The 21216-nt window shown below is 40.5% G+C and overlaps 1 protein-coding gene and 1 long non-coding RNA gene across 2 annotated transcripts in view; both read right to left on the bottom strand.

Moving 5' to 3' along the window:
• oafa (OAF homolog a) overlaps positions 1–17593 on the bottom strand; it is a 28029-nt gene extending 10436 nt beyond the window's left edge. Inside the window, exon 1 of the mRNA XM_083549465.1 lies at positions 16875–17593. Within this exon, the coding sequence (XP_083405591.1) occupies positions 16875–17102 (228 nt within the window). The 5' untranslated portion in view covers positions 17103–17593. The remainder of the gene's footprint in view (positions 1–16874) is intronic.
• Positions 1547–8615, bottom strand: LOC310730455. The gene is made up of 3 exons (XR_014534842.1): positions 3716–8615; positions 2936–3480; positions 1547–2153 (listed from the first exon to the last, which is right to left on the bottom strand). It is a non-coding gene; the product is annotated as an uncharacterized lncRNA (long non-coding RNA).
• Positions 17594–21216: the final 3623 nt, after the last annotated feature.

Raw genomic sequence — 21216 nt, forward strand, 5'->3', positions numbered from 1 at the left:
GAGCCAGCACAAATCAATGGTTCACATACTGAATATAGAAAAATACAGCATGAGAAAGTGTGAGGCTTAAAAGTTCTTGGTAATGTGTAAGGACACAAAATTGCCTTTTACAAAGAGACAGTGTGATTCAGATTCAGAGAGTGATTTACAGATTTCGAGAGCTCCGAGCTGGAGCAGCGGAGAGGCGCTGTATATTTCAGAACATTACAGGGTTTCCACTGGCAACACGACCGGAACCCTGGCAGGGATCCTGTATCTATAAAAGAGTTCCATGTGAGGGAATGATGGGAAGCCACAGACAAGAGCGAGAGCTCAGACCTGTCCATTCATTCATCAACTGTTGCCCCCCCCCCCCGCCCTGCCCCCAACACCCACACCCACACCCACACAGACACAAACCAAGGACATGGAGCATAAAGCCAGCAGAAGGAGAGTGGCTTCAAGAGCCTTGTTCTTCCCGCACAATCAAAACTAACAGAGAGCAGCTGACGCTTGTTTGCTCTGGAGCTTAATCATCTCCCACTTTCCTCGCAGAACGTTTCAATGTCAGCGCAATAAGAAAACACCTCTGCATGCAGTCAGCGCATATCTCCCTATAGCCCAGACACACAGGCAGCCAAGAAACCCTCAGTGTTTTGAGCGCTGATTGAAACGTCCAGATTCTTCACAATCGTGGGTGAAAGAACTGACCATGGTGCCATTAGACGCGACTCATGGAGACGTGTCTGAAATGACAGGATCAATCATTGGAACACAGGAGAAGCAAGAAGAAGACTCCCTGGTCCTGACGAAGAAACTGAGAAAGCAACTAATTGCCCTGATAGTGGACTAAAACACAGATCAAGAACACAGACCCATTGTTACTCTGCTGACATCACATCAGTCTAGACTATTATATTACGCTTGTATCAGAGACCTCATCATTGTTGCTATGTGAAACGCTGTATCTTCACTGCCTGACGATGTCCTCCCGTTATCTGAACGTGGACGCCTTGTTCGTGTTTCCGTCACTCTTTCGGTCTGTTGTCAAAGCCTGTGAATAAACACAGCAGCCTGATGGTCCTCATCAACCATATCTCATTTGTCTCTCAGTCCCTTTCTCTGTCTGTCTCTTTCACTTGATCAGCCTCTTTGTCTATGTCTCCTTCTCTCTTTGGCATGGCATGCACACACACACACACACACACACACACACACACACACACACACACACACACACACACACACACACACACACACACACACACACAAGGAAATGTACACAGATTCACATGCAAACACAGACACACAAAGATTGAAACACACTCATGCACACAGACTAACACAGGGAAAAAATTGCACCAAGATTCATGCACACAGAGACGCGCAAAAAGCTTCACAGAGTAGCAGACAATCCCACAAACATAAAATATTCACATTCAGAATCACACACAAACACACAAAGATGTACAGAGTTACATAGACGGACTCGCAGAGCACAAAGAATCACAGAAAAGCCAAACTCAAATACACACCCAGACACTCTCACAAACAATTTCACATAGCAACACACACACACACACACACACACACACACACTTATTGAGGCTTACACAAACACAGACTTAAACATTCCAACTCATACAAACACTTGACACAAAAAGCAAATTATTATACTGACTCACAAACACAGAAGTAAAGAGACGCTCATACAATAACTAATCTCTCTCACACACCCCCACCCACACACTCACACTGTGTAGTAAATACTGCAACACCAGACACCCTCGACTCCACCTTTGTAAAAGGTCAGCTTTAACAAAACAGAGGAACACATCAGGAGACGAAGCACAAACCTTGGCCCACAGCAGGTTTATTTTTTTTTCTGACTTTGCAGGTTGAGTGTCATGTCCGAAAGCTAGGAAAAACATCAGGAGCCTGTTCCTCCACTAGCACCCGGCTAGTGTTTGTTTGAAATACGCCAACGTTCTGTCTCACTGCCAGTCGAGTGCCAGCTACCAGCAGAGTTTGGCATGTCTCACCACACGGCTCCATATTTTCACACAGCTGTCAGTATTGACTATTCTGGATAATAGTGACTTCAATTAGTACATCACAAGTCAATACTTGTGATGTTCTAACTACAATAAATTAGATAACTACTAAATAACATACTGTAATTTCCGGACTATAAAGCGCACCCATATATAAGAGGCACCCACTGAATTTGACAAAGATTTATATTTTTAACATAAATAAGCCGCACCTGTCTATACTGTCTACACTGAAAATAATGAACTTAACACAAGCTTTAAAGAAAGACAGTGTCTGTTACACAGTGTAACAGGTGAAATATGTTGCGCTTCCTTTCGGAGCAGAGCGGTATTTTGGGAATAGCCTGTCGCCGAATTTTTCCGCTATTACTGCATGTGTGCAAGACCGAGGAATATGTCCTTATTATTTTCTGATGCTCATTTCTAAGTTTCTTTGACTAACCCGTAACGTTGTTGCCAAGAAAAATGAAAAAGCACGAGTTTTGGAAACCTGTCTGTGCTTATATGATTTCATTTGCAACTGGAGTTAGCGAGCTCTCCCTTCACCCAGACTCAACGCGTTACAACGGCTTGTATATAAACAGTAGCCGACCAAGTAAGTCATTGTTTACTGTCTTCCTCCTTCCTTACACAACTATTTCTCTCGGGAGTTTATCTTTTGGCATCGTCGTGCGTTTAAGAAAAACCTTTTTTCTCCCGATGCCGTGCAGCTCAGAACACAGCGTTTTTTCGTTTGCGTTCGAAAATTTCATTGGTCTAATGTTATGGGGTTCAGTTTTTTTGGCTTGAAGTTTGTGAAACCGGGAAAAACCCCGGAAAAATTCATAAATAAGCCGCTTTGTTGTTTAAGCCGCATGGTTCAAAACGTAGGAAAAAGTAGCGGCTTATAGTCCGAAAAATACGGTAACTACAAATACTATATTCATCAAATCCTATGCTGATCCAAAGAAGACCTAAAAACACATCCAAAGAAGTATAAGAAGTTAGTGTGTACTTTTTTTCTGGCTTCGGACTCATCTTTTTAAGGACTATATATTAAAATCTGTTGTATTTTCTGTTTTGTTTTTTTTTGTCATCACCTGAGGTTATTGCTCACTTATAGAAATTGGTGCAGACCCCACAACTGCTAAAAAATTGCAAAAACATTTCCCATCAATGCAACGATTCAATCAATAGACTCACTGGGCACTTTATTAGGAACACCTACAAATTCAGGTAATTATCTAATCAGACCCACAAAGTTAGATGAGTGGGAGATTTGTATTTTTATCTGGCCCTGGGCGAATCTTGTAACTTACACCCCTAGAGGGTGCCAATCATTTCAAACTAAAGTTTCACTACTCATTGGGCTACTTACAAAGGCGTTTGTTTGAATATAAAATGTCCAGCACGTCACTCGAAACCCATTCCAGACACACACACACACCACTGAAAAGCCACGGTGACCCTGAGCCAACACAGTTTCTGCTCATTCACATCACTTTAGTGAGCCAGAACTTTACTAAACCATGATTACCCACAAGGTCTGGGACTGAAAAACAGCTTGCATGAGCAAACCTGGTCACCAGCATGACCATTGTGTGAGCAATCAGTAAGACGATGCTATCTGGACCTGCGAGAACGTCTTGGATTTGGCGTAATGCTTTACTTCTTGACCATTTAAACAGACTAGCACGAGTCACGTGAGTTTGGTTCTTCCAAAACGCTGCTTCCAAGAACATTGTATAATAATAAAGACACTGCATCTGGACACCAGACCTTTATACCATATAAAGTTCTACCAACTGATTCCAATAATTCAAGTTTATTTCTATAGCGCTTTTTAACAGACATAGTCTCAAAGCAGCTTTACAGAATTTTAAGAGTCAAGGAGAACGATGTGTGTATGTCCCTGATGAGTAGCCATGGCAACTGTGGCAAGGAAAAACTCCCTTAGATGTTATGAGGAAAAAACCTTGAGAGGAACCAGACTCAAAAGGGAAACCCATCCTCATTTGGGTGACATCAAGAGTGTGTTTATAGTCTTTAAAACAATACAGAACACTGGAGAGTGAGAACTAACATGAGCACTGGAATGTGAGATTATAAGTAATGTTCTTTCTACAGTATTTTACTAAGCTGCAACATGATGTCCTTGTATGCTCTAGCATTATAACTGGTCTTCCCTGGAATCCTCACTTACAAGTACAACTCTCCAAAGCCACGCTCTAAAGTCTAATGGAAATAAAAAAATCTTCAAAGCCTTTTCAGAAGTGTGAAGGTTATTAGTCTAACAGTTAACAGTCCACAAACTGTGGATTCCAATCTGTAAAATTGCATTTTGTCACAAAACACAGAAGCTCCCATAGAAATCCATTAAATATAAGCAGGTCCACAAGGCTCATGAGCCGCTCTATACAATGTGTACAAAGTCTTATTAGAAACCGGAATGTGACGTATACAATGCAAGGGTTAAAACGCGACAGGATGTGTAATTATGGGAATATAATCCACACCACAATAGTATAAAGCTTCCATTCATTTACATTCAATACAATTTTATTTGTAGTGCTTTTTACAATAGAGGCAGCTTTAAAGAAATCCGGATGCAGATTGCGATCTTTTTCGAGCTCAGTTTACAATCAAAAGATTACAGCGGTAATAAATTAATTCCCAAGACGTCACAAGGAGGAAACCCAGATTGAAACCAGACACAGTCCAGAATGGGTAATAGTGAGATCATAAATCTACAGCAGTATAATATAAAGTCACAGAGAGTGCTGCAAGGACGCCTGTTATTAGCGTCGTAGTTTTCAAGACTGCGGTAGTTACAAAGCAAAGTCCACAGTACTCGCATGAGATAACCGAGTGGAAAAAAAAATAAATTTTGGCACAAGACCCACCCAGGAATACAACCACTATTCATGAGACACTAACAGAGACTATATGTTCCTTTAACATGTGCCAAACATTTTACATTTACAGCATACAGAGATAACAGCAGCTTTGGGGTTAAGAGCCCAGAAATGGCAGCTTGAGATTTAGCTGGGATTTGAACTCATGACCATTGAATCCATAGAGATCCAAAGAGTCTTAACCTCCAAGCTATCACCTCCCACAAATTTTCTGGGATTTTCATCCCAAAATGAAAATGGATTTATCATCAGCTTTAGTTTAGATGAAGTGGTTGCCATTTACTGTCACAGTAAATAAGCTGTTATACACACAAAATAATTCGTTTAAGATTCATTTTTGCCTACGATTAATAGATTCTAATAGCACACTTGTGGTACATCCAGATCCAGACAAATACCATGATCTTGGCCAGGAATTAATTTCTCTTCAGCTTCAGAAGCAGTCATTATTAGCTGCCATGCCTATGATTTGGCACAGGGTTTTTATTTTTTATTTTTTTTTATTTTAACCAGATGCCCTATCCAACGCAACCTCTGCAAATCAAAAAGTCTTGCGTAACCACAGACTGGGGTTCAATCTCTGGTCGGGGAAAATTCACCCCGGGATGCAGAAAGAAGAGTGCCAAAAAGTCTAACCACTGGAATTTGTACTATCACCAATTTGTAACAAGTGGAAGTACTTAGCAGTAGCTCGCTGTTAAGACGTTGATCTTATGAATGAAAGGTCACAGGTTCAAATCCCAACATCACCACGCTGCCACTCCTGGGCCCTTGAGAGAGGCTTTTGACCCATAACTGCTCAGTTGTATAAAAAAGACATTTCCTAAGTCACGTTGGTTCTGTCAAATGCCATAAATGTAAATATAAAAAAAAAAAGCTGAGTCGTTTCAAAAAGCAACACTGCGGGTCATTAGTACAAGGTTGAATACACCCTGAATATTTTGGTATTTGCTCTTGTGTATTCGACAGATGAGATTTTTTTTATTATTAATACCTCTTTTATTACATGTCTGATGAATTGGATTGGTGCTGTAATTTGCTAGATAACTTTCGAACTGTAAATGGAAACTTTCCCCACATGATATACAGTATACTGTAATTAAACTCCGTAGTTTAATTAAAGAAACAGTGAGGCACTTTGAAGGTTTCTTTATGGCATTTCATTTTATTCTGGTCCCAGGGTTTCCATTGTTCCCACCACTTAGGCAGTTATTGTGCTAAATATCAGTTCCAAATTAAGAAGTTATATAATACTGTTTGAAGACTTTGTTCTTGTATTAAACGACAAAACCTGCCAGACAATAGACTGGGAAGTCAAATTAAGTGCTTTTGTTAGACTCGCTTTGAACAAAAAGAAAAAAGAAAAAAAAAGGCTGCTGAACCAACCCGAGCTTTCCCTCAAACACATGTACAACACATTACAGGGAACCAATGAACCCAGATCACTTTCTTGGTACACTGGTATTCACGCACGTGTGGATTTTCCACTCGTTCGGACACAAAGTCGCTCCTTATCACATATAATGCAGCTTTCTCTAGAACATCCCAGGAGAGCTTGTTGCACTTCCTGTTTTCCAGGCCCCTCACAGTGCAGGCCTGTTCCCTGAAGTCCGCTCACCTGACACCCCAAAAGCGCCTGCTGAAAGATTCTTTACGCGGTGAGCTACAAGGCTGAACTGTGCATGGTGGCGTGGGAGGGGGGAATATATCACAAGCAGGTTGGACCAGATTTCTGACTTTTGTCTTAACATTTAGCTCATCAAAGCTTGAGCTTTTTTTCTGGCTCCCAGGATACAAAAAGTTGAGGCGTTTGAAGGCATATAAGCGCTAAGAAGAAGGTTTGAGATTTAACCGTGGCATGGCGACAAAGGCTAAAGCAAACAAACTGCAAGGCGAGCAGAAAGCTGTCAAGATTCAAATGTTTAAGGTTAGGGTGGTTTAATGCTTGTGAAGAGAAATTAAGAAAAATTGCATTGTGTGACATTTCTCTCGCAGGAGCACGGGGGGGATTATGAGTCATTCGGGCTACTGCAGAGGTATTTGCACTGGCAGACTAAGCTTCCTGGTGAAAAGGCACAGGTGCAAAGCGGCCTTTAAACACTCCTTGGAAAACAAAACAAAAAAGCGACTAGCGATTCCTCACAATAGCATGTGAAGAGGGAGGAAGCCAAGCTGGCGTGAAATGCTTGAGTTGAGGTTAATTACACCAAGAATGCAAAGGCCCTCACACCTGGACCACTCTGCTTTGGAGGAAACATGTTAAAGCATAAGCCCTCTTCACAGCAAAACACAAACGAATGCAAATCTCGGTTTCTCAATCTGCGTTTTGCCCGTTATCGCCGGCCTGCTACGACTTTGCAGTCCTCACGACGTTGTGCAATAGACAAACTTCCCAGGACTGAGATAAAAAAAAAGGAAGGAAAAAAAGTTCCACTATAGGCAAACCACAAGAGGAAGCATGAACAGAATGAGGCACTTCGCCGAGGTCACATTCAACAAGCGATATCCGAAAAGGACACTCCAAAGCATCCACATTTTGTGCCATGTGATCTTTGTCCTCCGCTTGTGTGGCGAGCAGAGGAGTGTTTGCGTTCGGCCGACTGCCTGTTTGTGCTCAATGGAACGTGGACTGTTCTGCTTTGCTGAAGCCTTTCCTCCTCCATACAGCCGCAAACACGCGTGACCGAGCGGGACCTAATGAGCACGGTAGCCTGTGGCACAGCATGGTGTGGTACGGGTAATTAACTTCCACCATCCCCCGTCTCGAGGGGGGAAATAAAAAAAAAAAAATAAAAAAAACACTCGTAGTTTCCGCACACACACACACACACACACACACACACACACACACACACACGTGCTCAATAATAAATCAAGTTCATGAAAGGGGTTTCATAATATCATGCACTCAGATCAATATTTCAACACTGCTTATCATGCCAAACTGTTGCACAAGAGAAAGAGGGGGTTGATGCTAGAGCTTGGAGGAGGTATACATATGAGAACTTCAGGAAAACTGCAGTCGTCCTGCTGTAAAGCAGTTCTACAGAAAGCCCTTTAGAGAAATGCAGTACCAAAAATAAAAAAACAGACCAGGAAGTTGGAGTTTGCTAGAAGCAGATTGTCTTATTATTTAAACACTCAGAGTAATAATGAAGCAATCTAAGCACATCTAAGTATATTTGCTGGTGGTCCGATGCAGTCTTAAATCAGGATTGACAACATGGTATCGTGAATGACAGCTCCAACCTAAATACAACATACTCAATCACTGTCACTGCTGGAATGCAGAGTGTTTCCGAGTGCTGGGTCGCGGGGAGTCGACGCGCTTAGCTCTCTGGGATCAGGACTCTTTCATTATCTGTGGCGCTCAAAAGGCCAACAAGGCTTGGCTCCAGCCTGAATAAAGATATCAGCGTATGGTGAATGGAGCCGATGAGGTCTCCTCTGGGGAAAGCGCCATGCAGTTCAACACAATGGATGGGAAAAATTATTCTTCACCAAACTGGTTACAAGACTGCAGAGAACTTTCAGTCTGAATCAGACTCTCCTGGTTTGTTTAGGCAGCTGGGAGTGCAGCGATCACGCTCGGGGGAAAAGGAAACCGACTTCTCCGAGGTCTGGCAAAGTCTGCGGTCAGACTGCAATGAGCATGTGATTTAAGTGGCGATGCAGTGGAATGAAAATGCTTGGATTTGAACTCATGACATTCTGATTAGAAGTCTAACATTTTAACCACAGATCCACCCGTACCCTTTTCCCCCAGAACATTTCTGAAACCCAGTAGCAACCCTTCCTCAGCCTGGTACTGGGTCGCAACCTGCAGGTTGAGGACTTGATGACTATATGATTTTTCTTAGTTTTGCTAAATGTTGTTACTGCTTACACATTCGACATATTTTTGATTATTTTGAGAATAAAGAATACTTCATCATGAATTACTATACAGTTCTACGATTACTATACCGTGATCCTCGTTCCTATTTACGGTCAGTCTGTTGAATTTCTACGCTACAGATAAATCTACGTATAAACCATGTAGAGCATGTCGCATTAAAACAAACATCAAATAAAATGTTGTGAAAGCCAATAGGTCTAAAATCCTCTCAAAACTAAAATCCATTTGGAAAATAAGTCATATGCTGTACATCAAAATAATTTTTTTTTGTCTTGTTTTTTTTTTTTTGAATTCTTCAAAATCATTTTTTTAAAAAATGAAACTGAACTGAAAACTGAACCAGCAGTTCGTTTGCCTGTTCGAGGCAAAACAGACTGAAAGGTGAGGAAATGAAAGTAATGCCAATTTGACATAAACGATCCGAGGGTTTACTGGAAATGTTGCGATATCCATTGTCCTATTCCGTTACACGCATTCGCCACAACTTCATGTGAAGTCACGTTAGATTTCTGGAACTGACACCAGAGTGACTCATGATTACAAAAGTTGCTTTTCATATTGCCTAAGTGGAAGACACCTAAAGACACAACCCTCCCTGCAAATCACTCATGGCATGTTCCTGCAAGTGACACCACAGCCTGAGAGAATTCAGCATCCTGACAGAGAAGACAAACAGTTCAGGCAATAAACATGCTTGTGCTGGGGGTGGGAGGTTTACTCTGATGAATGCAGCTGTAACTCCACCTCTTGCATTTCCTGTTTCTAAACAAGTGTGGGATAATGCCGGCAGCCCATATTAATATGTTACGGTGCCAATTCCCTGGTAGTGGATGAGCCATTTGCTACGTTTTACACGTATTCAAGTCAATTCTGCTTTATGTAACTTATTTTGACACGCAGTTAAAGACTGTATTGTGTATGCTTGTTTGTGTGACAAAAAGAAATGTACAGGTTTGAAGGCCTCCGATCAAAACTTATAACTGAAGACGATGTTTTATGCTTTTAGAAATGTTATATGAGCAGAATTTTGCAGACACCTTACAAGAGGTCGACCGATTGATAGATTTTACCGATTCCGATTGCTAGATTAGATCGTACTTGCTGATAACCGATTAATAAACCAGTAGTTTTTAAAATCTATACTATGTACACTCCATGTAAAACAGTATTTTATTATAAGCTTAAAAATATAAAAGCAGTACTGAATCATGAAAATGTGCTAAATGAAATAAATATAAATGTATTCCAAAATAAATATAGTAATTAATAAATAGAATCTAGAGCTCTCCGTGCAGCACGTAGTCTCGCGTATAAAACCACATAAAAAAAAACAAACAGCATGTGGCGTCAGTAATTTGCCTCTAGAGGCCGCTCTCAAAATGACAGTGGGGCAAAAACTAGAAAAACTATTGGTATTTATTTTTGTCGATAGTCGATCCAATAAACTATCAATGTCGATGAATCGGCAAAACCATATCATTCTGTTGACCTCTTGACCTGACCATAAGCTTCATATGTGCTTTTTGAACTTCCCAATCTGCATTTAGTCTCCATGTGCTGTTATAATAACCTCCACTCCTCTGGGAAGATGTTCCACTAGATTTTGGAGTGTTTGTGAAGATTTGTACTCAAAGGTGTTCAGCAGAGTTGAGGTCAGAGCTCTATAACAGGTCGCTTGAGATCTTTCACTCCAACCCATGTAAACCATATCTCCGTAGAGCACACTTTGTGCACAGGAGCATTGTCATGCTGAAATATATATGGGTCTAAGTTTGTGGTACCAGTTTGTAAACAAACCCCACATGGATGGTCAGGTGTCCAAATACATTTCATATAGTGCATAATGTATAATATGAAAAAATTATTGTGTTTTACAAAATAATACAATAATTTTTATTGATTTATTGAGCATTTGCATGCTCAAGTTACATAATAGTTCTCTGCTCGAGTTGAGACGAAGATAATATCGAGAGCTTTTGTGTATGTCTGACAGCTTTATCAATAGCGCACTACTTGGAGCACTATGGAGTACTTGCACTTGACCCGATGCTGGTGTTTTAGCTCTGGCTTTGTAAACCATCTTAACACTTGTTTCTAAAAAAAAAAAAGAAATTGTTACTTGGCTCCCATGGATTGGCTCCTCGGACAGCTTTATCTTTGCACTGAGAAAGAAAACATGTAAATCAAAAGGCGTGTGTTAACGCCTTACTATATTACAAGGTCTCAGCCGTGGAACAAAATAAAAAGAAAATGACGAGACGTTTTTAAGAAAAATGATTCGATTCGCATTGATGTCAAGTTTCCAGAACCATGGCCGAGGTTACTGCGAGATAGAGCCTGTAGCTTCAGTGAAAGGAAGAAGAGGGTGGTATGGGTCACTGCCCAGTAGTTCAGGGATACCCTGATGTGGAAGGGTGAACTACTACTCTGAACAGTGGGTGTTCGGTAAAATGAATCGATTCACATTCATCAGAGCTTAGTGTGTGGGCTTTTTTCCATAACTACCTCGCTCTTTTGAAGGTATCCGAGATATTAAACAGCCCTGGGGCAGAGAGGGAGGGAACCTAGAAACGTGATACGGCTAGATGAAAGAGTGATTTAAGACAATGCCAGTGTGAGCATTCACACTCGCATCTTTATAGCGCATTCTTGCGACTCTGTGACATTACTGCCCTGTATCCCCAGACACCTCTGCCTTGTTTTGGTGGAGCCCAGTTTCTCAGGACCGGTACGAGCTGGTATAGACTGGGCTTGTGCAAGAATGGTTAAAATAATCATTATGACTACGGTGCTTCTTATTAGAATACAGCCTATATTTAGAATCACGCTTTAGGGTTTTACCATTTCAAGATAGAATATACATTATAGTTAAAGCCTGATTTTGCAGGTACAATTCGACTTTTATTGGTCGCACACAACCAGACACAGAATGACTGTGTGACGTTAAAATATAACTTATTAGGACACGTGACCTTTGTGGTTCTTCCCCAAACTGTTACCACAAAGTTGGAGGCACACAATTGAAAACAATGTATTTAAATACATTTTATTTCCCCTTCACTTGTACTAGGATTCCCAAACGTTCCAGCATGACAATGGCACTGTGTACGTAGTCAGCTCCGATCTCAACCTGAGTGAACACTATAGGGATGATTTAAAATGCTCACTGCACTTCAGACTTCCTCACCCTACATCAGTACCAAACTTTTCTTACACCCTTGTGGTTGAATGACCACAAATCTCCAAAAACACACTCCAAAATAGAGTGGAACATCTTCCCTGGAGGTTATTATAACGCTGATACCGAATGTCAAGTCAAGTTTATTTCTATGGCGCTTTTCACAACAGACATTGTCTCAAAGCAGCTTTACAGAAATCAACAGTCAAGGTGAATGGTGTGAATTTGTCCCTGATGAGCAGCCCTGGTGACTGTGGCAGGGAAAAACTCCCTTAGATGTTATGAGGAAGAAACCTTGAGAGGAACCAGACTCAAAAGGGGAACCCATCCTCATTTGGGTGACATCAAGAGTGTGATCATAAATCTTTAAACAATACAGAACGCTGGAGAGTGAGAAATAACATGAGCACTGGAGTATAAGATTATAAGTAATGTTCTTTCTACAGTCTTCTACAGTCTTTATGGTCATCAAACTAGGAGCTACCCTGTGGAATGTGATGTTCAAAAACCAACCCTGAATCTTATGGCCAGGTGTCAATAAAATGTCAAATTAAAACTATAAAAGAATTGACTTGTATACAACTAGAAAAAAACAAAGCCTGTTACGTTACGTTCTAGCAAATACAAAAACTGCTAATAAAAGGTGTCCGACACTTGTATAAAATCAACCAATATCATGACTGCATCGGAAAGTCCAAACACGGCAATAGCGAAAGTAAAACCTAAAGCATGTTGGATTTAAATGACGAGCGGTTTCTCAAAAAAAGAAACAAAAGTTAAAACTTCCAGTTTCTTTACAATCATGACAATGTGAAACTATTTTTATTTTTTCCTGTTAAACCGGTGCTGAATTACTCGGGCAAAACATAGTAACTACAGAATTCTTATTTTAATTGAAATGAAAAATTTAGTTGCACGGTCTGTTACAGAATCTTTTACGGGATCATCTCGTACAGTCGGCATGTAGTAAACGTAAAAGAACACCGGAACTGAACGGTGCAAAACCAGCTTAAGCCGCGTCATGTTTCGCCTATTATTTATTGTGATCACTGCCAAGAATGAATGTAATATGTTTAGCAATGTTATAATGTGCTCCAGAATTCCAGCTCCCAGAATATTAACAAAACAAGTCCGATTAGTCAGAATGTACTGCATGTACCCATTTTTTATACCATTTCTAATCATTAGGTCATTAAAGGGGACTTCTATAGTGGATAGTGAATAGATTTAAAAACTGCATTTTTGTTTTTAAGTGCTGTACTCTTATTTATTTATTTATTTATCTATTTATCTAGCTATCAAGTCAAGTCAAGTCAAGTTTATTTCTATGGCGCTTTTCACAACAGGCATTGTCTCAAAGCAGCTTTACAGAAATCAACAGTTAAGGTGAATGGTGTGCATTTATCCCTGATGAGCAAGTCATGGTGACTGTGGCAGGGAAAAACTCCCTTAGATGTTATGAGGAAGAAACCTTAAGAGGAACCAGATTTAAAAGGGGAACCCATCCTCATTTGGGTGACATCAAGAGTTTAATCATAAATCTTTCAACAGTACAGAACACTGGAGAGAGAGAACTAACATGAGCACTGGAGTATAAGATTATAAGTAATGATCTTTCTGCAGTCTTATACAGTCTTTATGGTTATAAAACTAGGAGCTACTGAGCTCAACATTTGTGATTATCGCAGATCCAGCATCAGCTTCTCCATGCCTTTAAACACATTAATTTATTTTTTAACAGACAGACGAAGAGACGTTGCTGTAGGTTACTGCACCATTGGTTTGGATTTGAACAGGTCACATGACTGCATCGCACGACTAATAACATATAATAGTTTTTTAATACCTTCGTTATTTTATTCCACACTACAACACAAAAACATTGTTGTTTTTTTTCTAAGGGGGGGGGGGGGGTCTGTTCTTTACAGCTTTTCTGAACAGCTCTGTTTCTGCTGTACAAAACAATGAGAAGAAAAAAAAGAAAGTGCCATTAGAGAGTGTTCAGAATGAAGGTGGTTGTGCTTTCTGGGTTCTTAGCGAGATAGGAAGCTGCTTTTTATTTATTTATTTATTTATTTTTGGCTTATTAACAAGAGTGGGGGGAAAAAAAAGAAAAGAAGAGAAAACTATTTTTGCTACTAAATGAAAAACTGCAATTATTACCGACTCGTTGGAATACATATAATTTGAGGATTCACGGTCATAAGAAAAGAATGTACTAATAATCTTGCAAAAGAATCTATACAGCAGCCAGTTACGTTTTATGCTTTGCACGTCTGTGCTTATACTCATGTTGATTGAATTCCATTTAAAAAAAACTTCTATTCACATTCGAATTTTAAGTTTCAATACTACATGCAGTATGTATGCCATGCAGTGAAATGTTTACATTTATTATTTATATATTATTTACATTAAGACTATAAATATCCAAAATACTGTGCACCCTTCAGATTTAATATGATCTATTCCAAGTCCTGTTTAGCACAAGAGAAAAGAAAGGCTGAATTTCTAACCCAGCCCATACCACACAAAAGTTCAAGGGCCTAATAAATATACACAGGACTCCGGTTTGTTGCATGTATCCATGTCCTGTTTGATTCCTGGCCAAACGTATTTGCCAAGAAGATAAATCGCAATTCCTGTTGCTGCAAAGTCTAATGTTTCCCACTCCTCTTAAAGTCGCTGAAGAAAACTTGGATAGACCAAAAAAAAAAAAAAAAAAAAAAAAAAAAAAGAAAAAAAAAAAATATATATACAATGGTTATTCAACGGTTAATAAATAAGCGTTTAAAAATAACCTTACAACTTTATTCCACTGGGCAAAGTACTAAAGTGATGTAATATTGGCAAACACTTTCACCGCTTTAACCAGCACAGTTGAAATAACGTTGAAAACAAAACCTCCAGATACAGACTGATGAGGTAAGTGTCATTGTGGTATAACCAGAATTGGGGATAAAAAAAGTATTCAAACTGTGATCGGTTCAAACTAAAGTGCATGAAAGATCATTCGGCAGCCCCAGCCATGCCTGGAGACCTGGTGTCTGCACAGCTACTTGACACGCAGCATTGTCTGGCTGTATGAAAGCCTATCTTTTGGCATTGCCGTAAAATTACTCGCTAACCAGTGCACCAGTAAATCCAAGAAGGCAGCTGCAAGTCAGAGTTAATTCAAGTTTCCATAAATCCTTGCAGATGACATAGATGAGAAACACATGTGGGGGGTGAAGGAGACGGGTCTCTGTGTGGAACTGATAAAAAAAAAAAAAAAAGAAAAAAGAGAGGCTGAGGAAAGTATTTCTACTGTAGGAGATAAACTGCTCTAAACTTTTAAATGGTTAAAATTCGTAAATTCATCACATTTATGAACATCCCATCAGCATCCAAAAGGGTAATTGAATACAGATCTTTTTTTTCTTTTTCTTTTTTTAAGTAATAAATGGACAATTGATAAGACGAGCAGTGCTCACCAACCGTAAATTACAATTTGGTCCAGCATGAGATTGACCTCGGGTCAGGAATCTGAGCGTTTCTAAAAGGTTGCTCTTACCGCCAGTGCAGAGGTGGAGAGAAACCAAAGTCAGCAGGAAGGAGATACATCTTTAGAAGTGATCTGGTGAGCAATAGCTTTGGCTGAAGTTGGAAACATGGATATCTGATTACCACAAGATCAATGGTTAAGTGGTTACAAGTACACATTCGTATGATGGTGTCTGCAAATTCCCAAAATAATTCGATTCGCAGATTCTTTTATAAAATACACCTCATATCCTGGCCACATGGTGGAAAAAGTGTGGGATGTGGAATAAGCAGACTTGCAGTCATCAATGGACAACTGGAGTGGTAGCTATGGGACTACTTTTGTTTTCTAGTTAAAGGAACGATCAGGCTAATTCCATGCATTAATCAGAGCTCTGCAGATCTGTTGATGGGGATACACCAGAATGCGACATCCCTTCAAAGACACACAAACACACACACACACACACACACACACTCACACCTTCAGTTTAGCCAATCCACCAAATGGCACCTTTCCATGGTGTGGGAGGAAACCAGGCAACCCAGAGGAAACCCACACCTAAAGATTCAATAGACAGTAAACCAAAGACCCTCAAGCTGTGGTATGATTGTGCAACTTTCATAAAATACATCATGGTGTACATGATAGACAGTGGTATTTTGTTTTACAGGAGCAAAGTCTCTACTCTCTCAGAAAGAAACCCATAAACCCGATCACAGATGCTTTCCTTTCCATAGAAGACCTTTTGTAATATATTGTTTTCAAAAGCGTCCCAAAACACTTTTTAAAAAAATAATTAAATATTTAAAGCAAATGTACTTGTGCTATAAACACCTCTACAGTTTAGCTTTCGACTTTCCAGAATTCGCATACAATTTACACTCGTATTCAATTCATTGTTCTGACCATCATGTCTTGTTATAGACGGTTAGAATCGGGTCGTCCAGTATCATGTTAAAATTCGTAGGATATCTTAGTTTATCTTTTACATCTCTTTATTTCACCTGTATATACATACCACTTCATATTGTAAACATTGATGTACATATATACATTATTTTACGATATGGATATCATTTACATTGTGCCAAACACGCATCTTCCACTAATCTAATTTCTATAAACACATAATATACAAAAAAATAAATATACATCGCAGCACAGTGAACATGATACAATGTCCCAAGATTGGCAGCTTGGCAGTGCTGGGCATTGAACCCATAACCTTCTGAACAGTAAACACAGAACCATCATTTTCTCTGGAATGGAGGAATTCAACAACATAAATAGTGAGGAAAGTACTGTGTGTCTGTGTGTGTGTGTGTGTGTGTGTGTCCAATCTCACCTGTTTAAAGTCTGCCACGAAGGTAATAAGAGTGCCATCAGTCTGTCTGTACTCCAGTGTGATGGAGTCTCTCTCACTGTCCGCCTCCAGCAGCTCCTCGGTGATTCGGCCATCAGGGAGTCGAACCTTGACTTTCAGCTCGGAGCTCAATCCCAAACTCAGCACTGAAGCCCAGAGGAAAAAGATGACCCTGATTGATCCCGAAGACACGAACCGAGCCGACATCATCCCCCAAAAAAAGAGGGGCGAGAAAATTGCGTACTCAAAACCCAAAGCGCACAGACGCAAACCCCAAACCCGACTCCGAAGGAATCGGCGGTGAACCGATTCGCCTCATGCCACCGAATTCCCCCATATACACAAACCAGCAGGGGTTTAAAGCTCCTCGTCCATGTTCCCGCAGGCGGAGTGTCAGATTTATAACAGAAACCATCCGGCCGCCATGCGAACCCAGTGTCTCAAGAGAGTTGAAGAAAACAATCTCGGAGTTTGACTCAGTGAGTTGGGATAAGCACACGCGCTGCTTTGCCCGCACACACACACAATGACTGAATGACTGCGCTTCACACTCACTTCACATGGAGCTTCTGGTTCTGCCTCCTTTTCCTCCTCCTCGCTGCTTTTAACTTTAAAGCGCCTTCCAAGAAGCCGTCACTTCCTCCAGCAAGCCGAAGTGCAACTCCGCACTCCAGCGGCCTCCAAAAGTTTCAGAGCCGCGATCTCTTAAAGGCACAGTGCCCTAATCCTCAACCATCCTCACTGATTCCTCACTCATCCTCACTGATTCCTCTCTTATCCTCACCGATTCCTTACTCATCCTCACTGATTCCTCACTCATCCTCACAGATTCCTCTCTTATCCTCACCGATTCCTTACTCATCCTCACTGATTCCTCACTCATCCTCACAGATTCCTCACTCATTCTCACTGATTCCTCACAGATTCCTCACTCATCCTCACAGATTCCTCACTCATCCTCACCGATTCCTCACTCATCCTCACTGATTCCTCACTCATCTTTACCGATTCCTCACTCATCCTCACAGATTCCTCACTCATCCTCACCGATTCCTCACTCATCCTCACAGATTCCTCACTCATCCTCACCGATTCCTCACTCATCCTCACCGATTCCTCACTCATCCTCACTGATTCCTCACTCATCTTTACCGATTCCTCACTCATCCTCACCGATTCCTCAACCATCCTCACCGATTCCTCACTCATCCTCACCGATTCCTCAACCATCCTCACCGATTCCTCAACCATCCTCACCGATTCCTCTCTTATCCTCACCGATTCTTCACTCATCCTCACCGATTCCTTAACCATCATCACAGATTCCTCTCTTATCCTCACCGATTCCTCACTCATACTTAGTAATTCCTCAATCATCCTCACTGATTCCTCACTCATCCTCACCGATTCCTCACTCATCCTCACTGATTCCTCACTCATCCTCACTGATTCCTCACTCAACCTCACTGATTCCTTACTCATCCTCACTGATTCCTCACTCATCCTCACTGATTCCTCACTCATCCTCACTGATTCCTCACTCAACCTCACTGATTCCTTACTCATCCTCACTGATTCCTCACTCATCCTCACCGATTCCTCACTCATCCTTACCGATTCCTCACTTAACCTCACTGAATCCTCACTCATCCTCACCGATTCCTCACTAATCCTCACTGATTCCTCACTCAACCTCACTGATTCCTTACTCATCCTCACTGATTCCTCACTCATCCTCACCCATTCTTTACTTAACCTTACTGGGAGTTGACAATTAGCATTTGCTATAAACTTTTTATGTAGCATTTCAGTGACAAGCTTGCTTTGACACTATGTATGTTGCATTGTCCCTGTCAAATAAATGAAATGAAATTAAAATGAAATGATTCCTCACTTTTCCTTACTGATTCCTCACTCATCCTCACCGATTCCTTAACCATCCTCACCGATTCCTCACTCATCCTCACAGATTCCTCACTCATCCTCACCGATTCCTCAACCATCCTCACTGATTCCTCACTCATCCTCACTGATTCCTCACTCAACCTTACCGATTCCTCACTCATCCTCACCGATTCCTCACTCATCCTCACCGATTCCTCACTCATCCTCACCGATTCCTCACTCATCCTCACCGATTCCTCACTCATCCTCACTGATTCCTCACTCAACCTTACCGATTCCTCACTCATCCTCACTGATTCCTCACTCATCCTCACTGATTCCTCACTCAACCTTACCGATTCCTCACTCATCCTCACCGATTCCTCACTCATCCTCACCGATTTCTCACTCATCCTCACCGATTCCTCACTCATCCTCACTGATTCCTCACTCAACCTTACCGATTCCTCACTCATCCTCACCGATTCCTCACTCATCCTCACCGATTCCTCACTCATCCTCACCGATTCCTCAACCATCCTCACTGATTCCTCACTCATCCTTACCGATTCCTCAACCATCCTCACTGATTCCATACTTAACCTTGCCCAAAGCAACTTTAAAGAGATAAATACATTAGCAATATACATATTAAATCCATAAATGAGTCCTTATGAGATGATATGAGGACGAAACCTTAAGAGGAATCAGACTCAAAAAAAGGGACCTATCCTCATATGAATAAGACACAATGTCTATTTATTATAGTTTATCCATTGTTGGGATTGAAAACTGTTCACCGTGGACACGAGTGCAAAATTGTACATGGTAATTGCAAAGTAGTAGTTTCTTTCAATTTACTCACAGTATTAAAATAATGTGCTCTTTGTATACAACTCTAACCGTTGTAGCAAAAAAAGTTACAGCTGCATACAAAGTGAGATTTAATGTACTAATTATATATATTGTTTAATCTTTTATGAAGAACTTGTTCCAGCACTTTCAGTTTTTATTTGGACATGTTCTGTAAAGTTATTTCAGCATAAGATCTCCGGAATCCTACAACATGATGCGTTAGATTAAATCCCATCCCATTGCTACTGAAAAGAAAATAAGATCCAAATGGTGCTAAATATATTTTATTAAATTAAACGTCTGTGCTCTCTGTGTGCGAGGTATCGCATGCTCTCTCCCCTGTCAATCACACTAGCAAGTGTTATTACTAATTAATTATTTTACTAATGAACAATGCTGCTTGCTTTTTATAGTTCTTAGTTACATTTTATGTTGAGGAACATCTGCAAGACAAGTTTTCTGTTGTCATTTACGTTATGGCAGCTATAAATGGTCACTCCCTCACTACCTTTTTTTCCCCCAGACTTCACTCTGCCCTCTATCCTAAAGATTTCCGTTGGTGAAAAAGTCACCACGATCTGAGCCATGCTGTTATTCAAAATTTAATAAAATTTTCCAAATGTAAAAAACAACCAATTGATTCTTTAAATAATTATCAATTAATAAAACGTTATTTCGGCTTCTCCCGAAATTTATTCACCTATATCATATATGAATAAAAAAAATGGTGGTTGTGGAAATGTTTGGAAAAAATTTTAGGCTGTAAATTATCGAGTGAATGTGGTGTAGCCTATTCATGGTGTCTGCCAACACTGGTAATTAAATTGTCTCCCCTGCTTTATTTTTTATTACATCCCTAAGGGAGCATCTGACAACACTGAAAAAGGAGGAAGTGGCACACATGAATCGCAACATCTGGAAATGTTTGCGGTGATCAAAGTGACATATTAAAAATAGCGAATTGCTTCAGAATGAGAAGACGCGACTCAATCATTGTTCTCAAATGCTCCGCTTTCCAGGTGCTGAGCTTCTTAATGGGTGGCCCAGGTAGGATAGACCACCACTGAGAAGACGGCTCGAAAGTGGGAGTGTGTATGTAGAAGGATTGTTATAAAAAGGAGAGGAGAGGAGAGGAGAGGAGAAGAGAGGAGAGGGTAAACACAACGGCTCTTGATGAATGTTATCAAGCAGTATCATGTTGCCCAGTTCTCTGGTCAATGCAGGTGAGGAAAGGGTCAGTTTTCCTTTTGTGGTTTGTTAAAGCCAAAAAACATACAACTGAAATTGCAGTAAAAAAAGAATCACCTAGGTCTTTTTTTAACATGTGACTATTCCTTTTTTTCCCCCACTTCTCTGTCTGTTTTCCATTTCAAATGAGCAAGTGAAGGGATGTTAAATATTACACAAACTGCATGGTCCTCAATGTCCATAGTACACCAGAGTGTGTATTCTTTCCTGTCAGTGTTTTGACACATTGCGTACATTATGTTTATGATTAACTAGGGACTAAACTAATACAGACATTAGGCAAACACACACACACACACACACACACACACACACACACACACACACACACACACAC

Source organism: Silurus aristotelis (assembly GCF_946808225.1).
Source record: "Silurus aristotelis genome assembly, chromosome: 8".
Classification (NCBI taxonomy): domain Eukaryota; kingdom Metazoa; phylum Chordata; class Actinopteri; order Siluriformes; family Siluridae; genus Silurus; species Silurus aristotelis.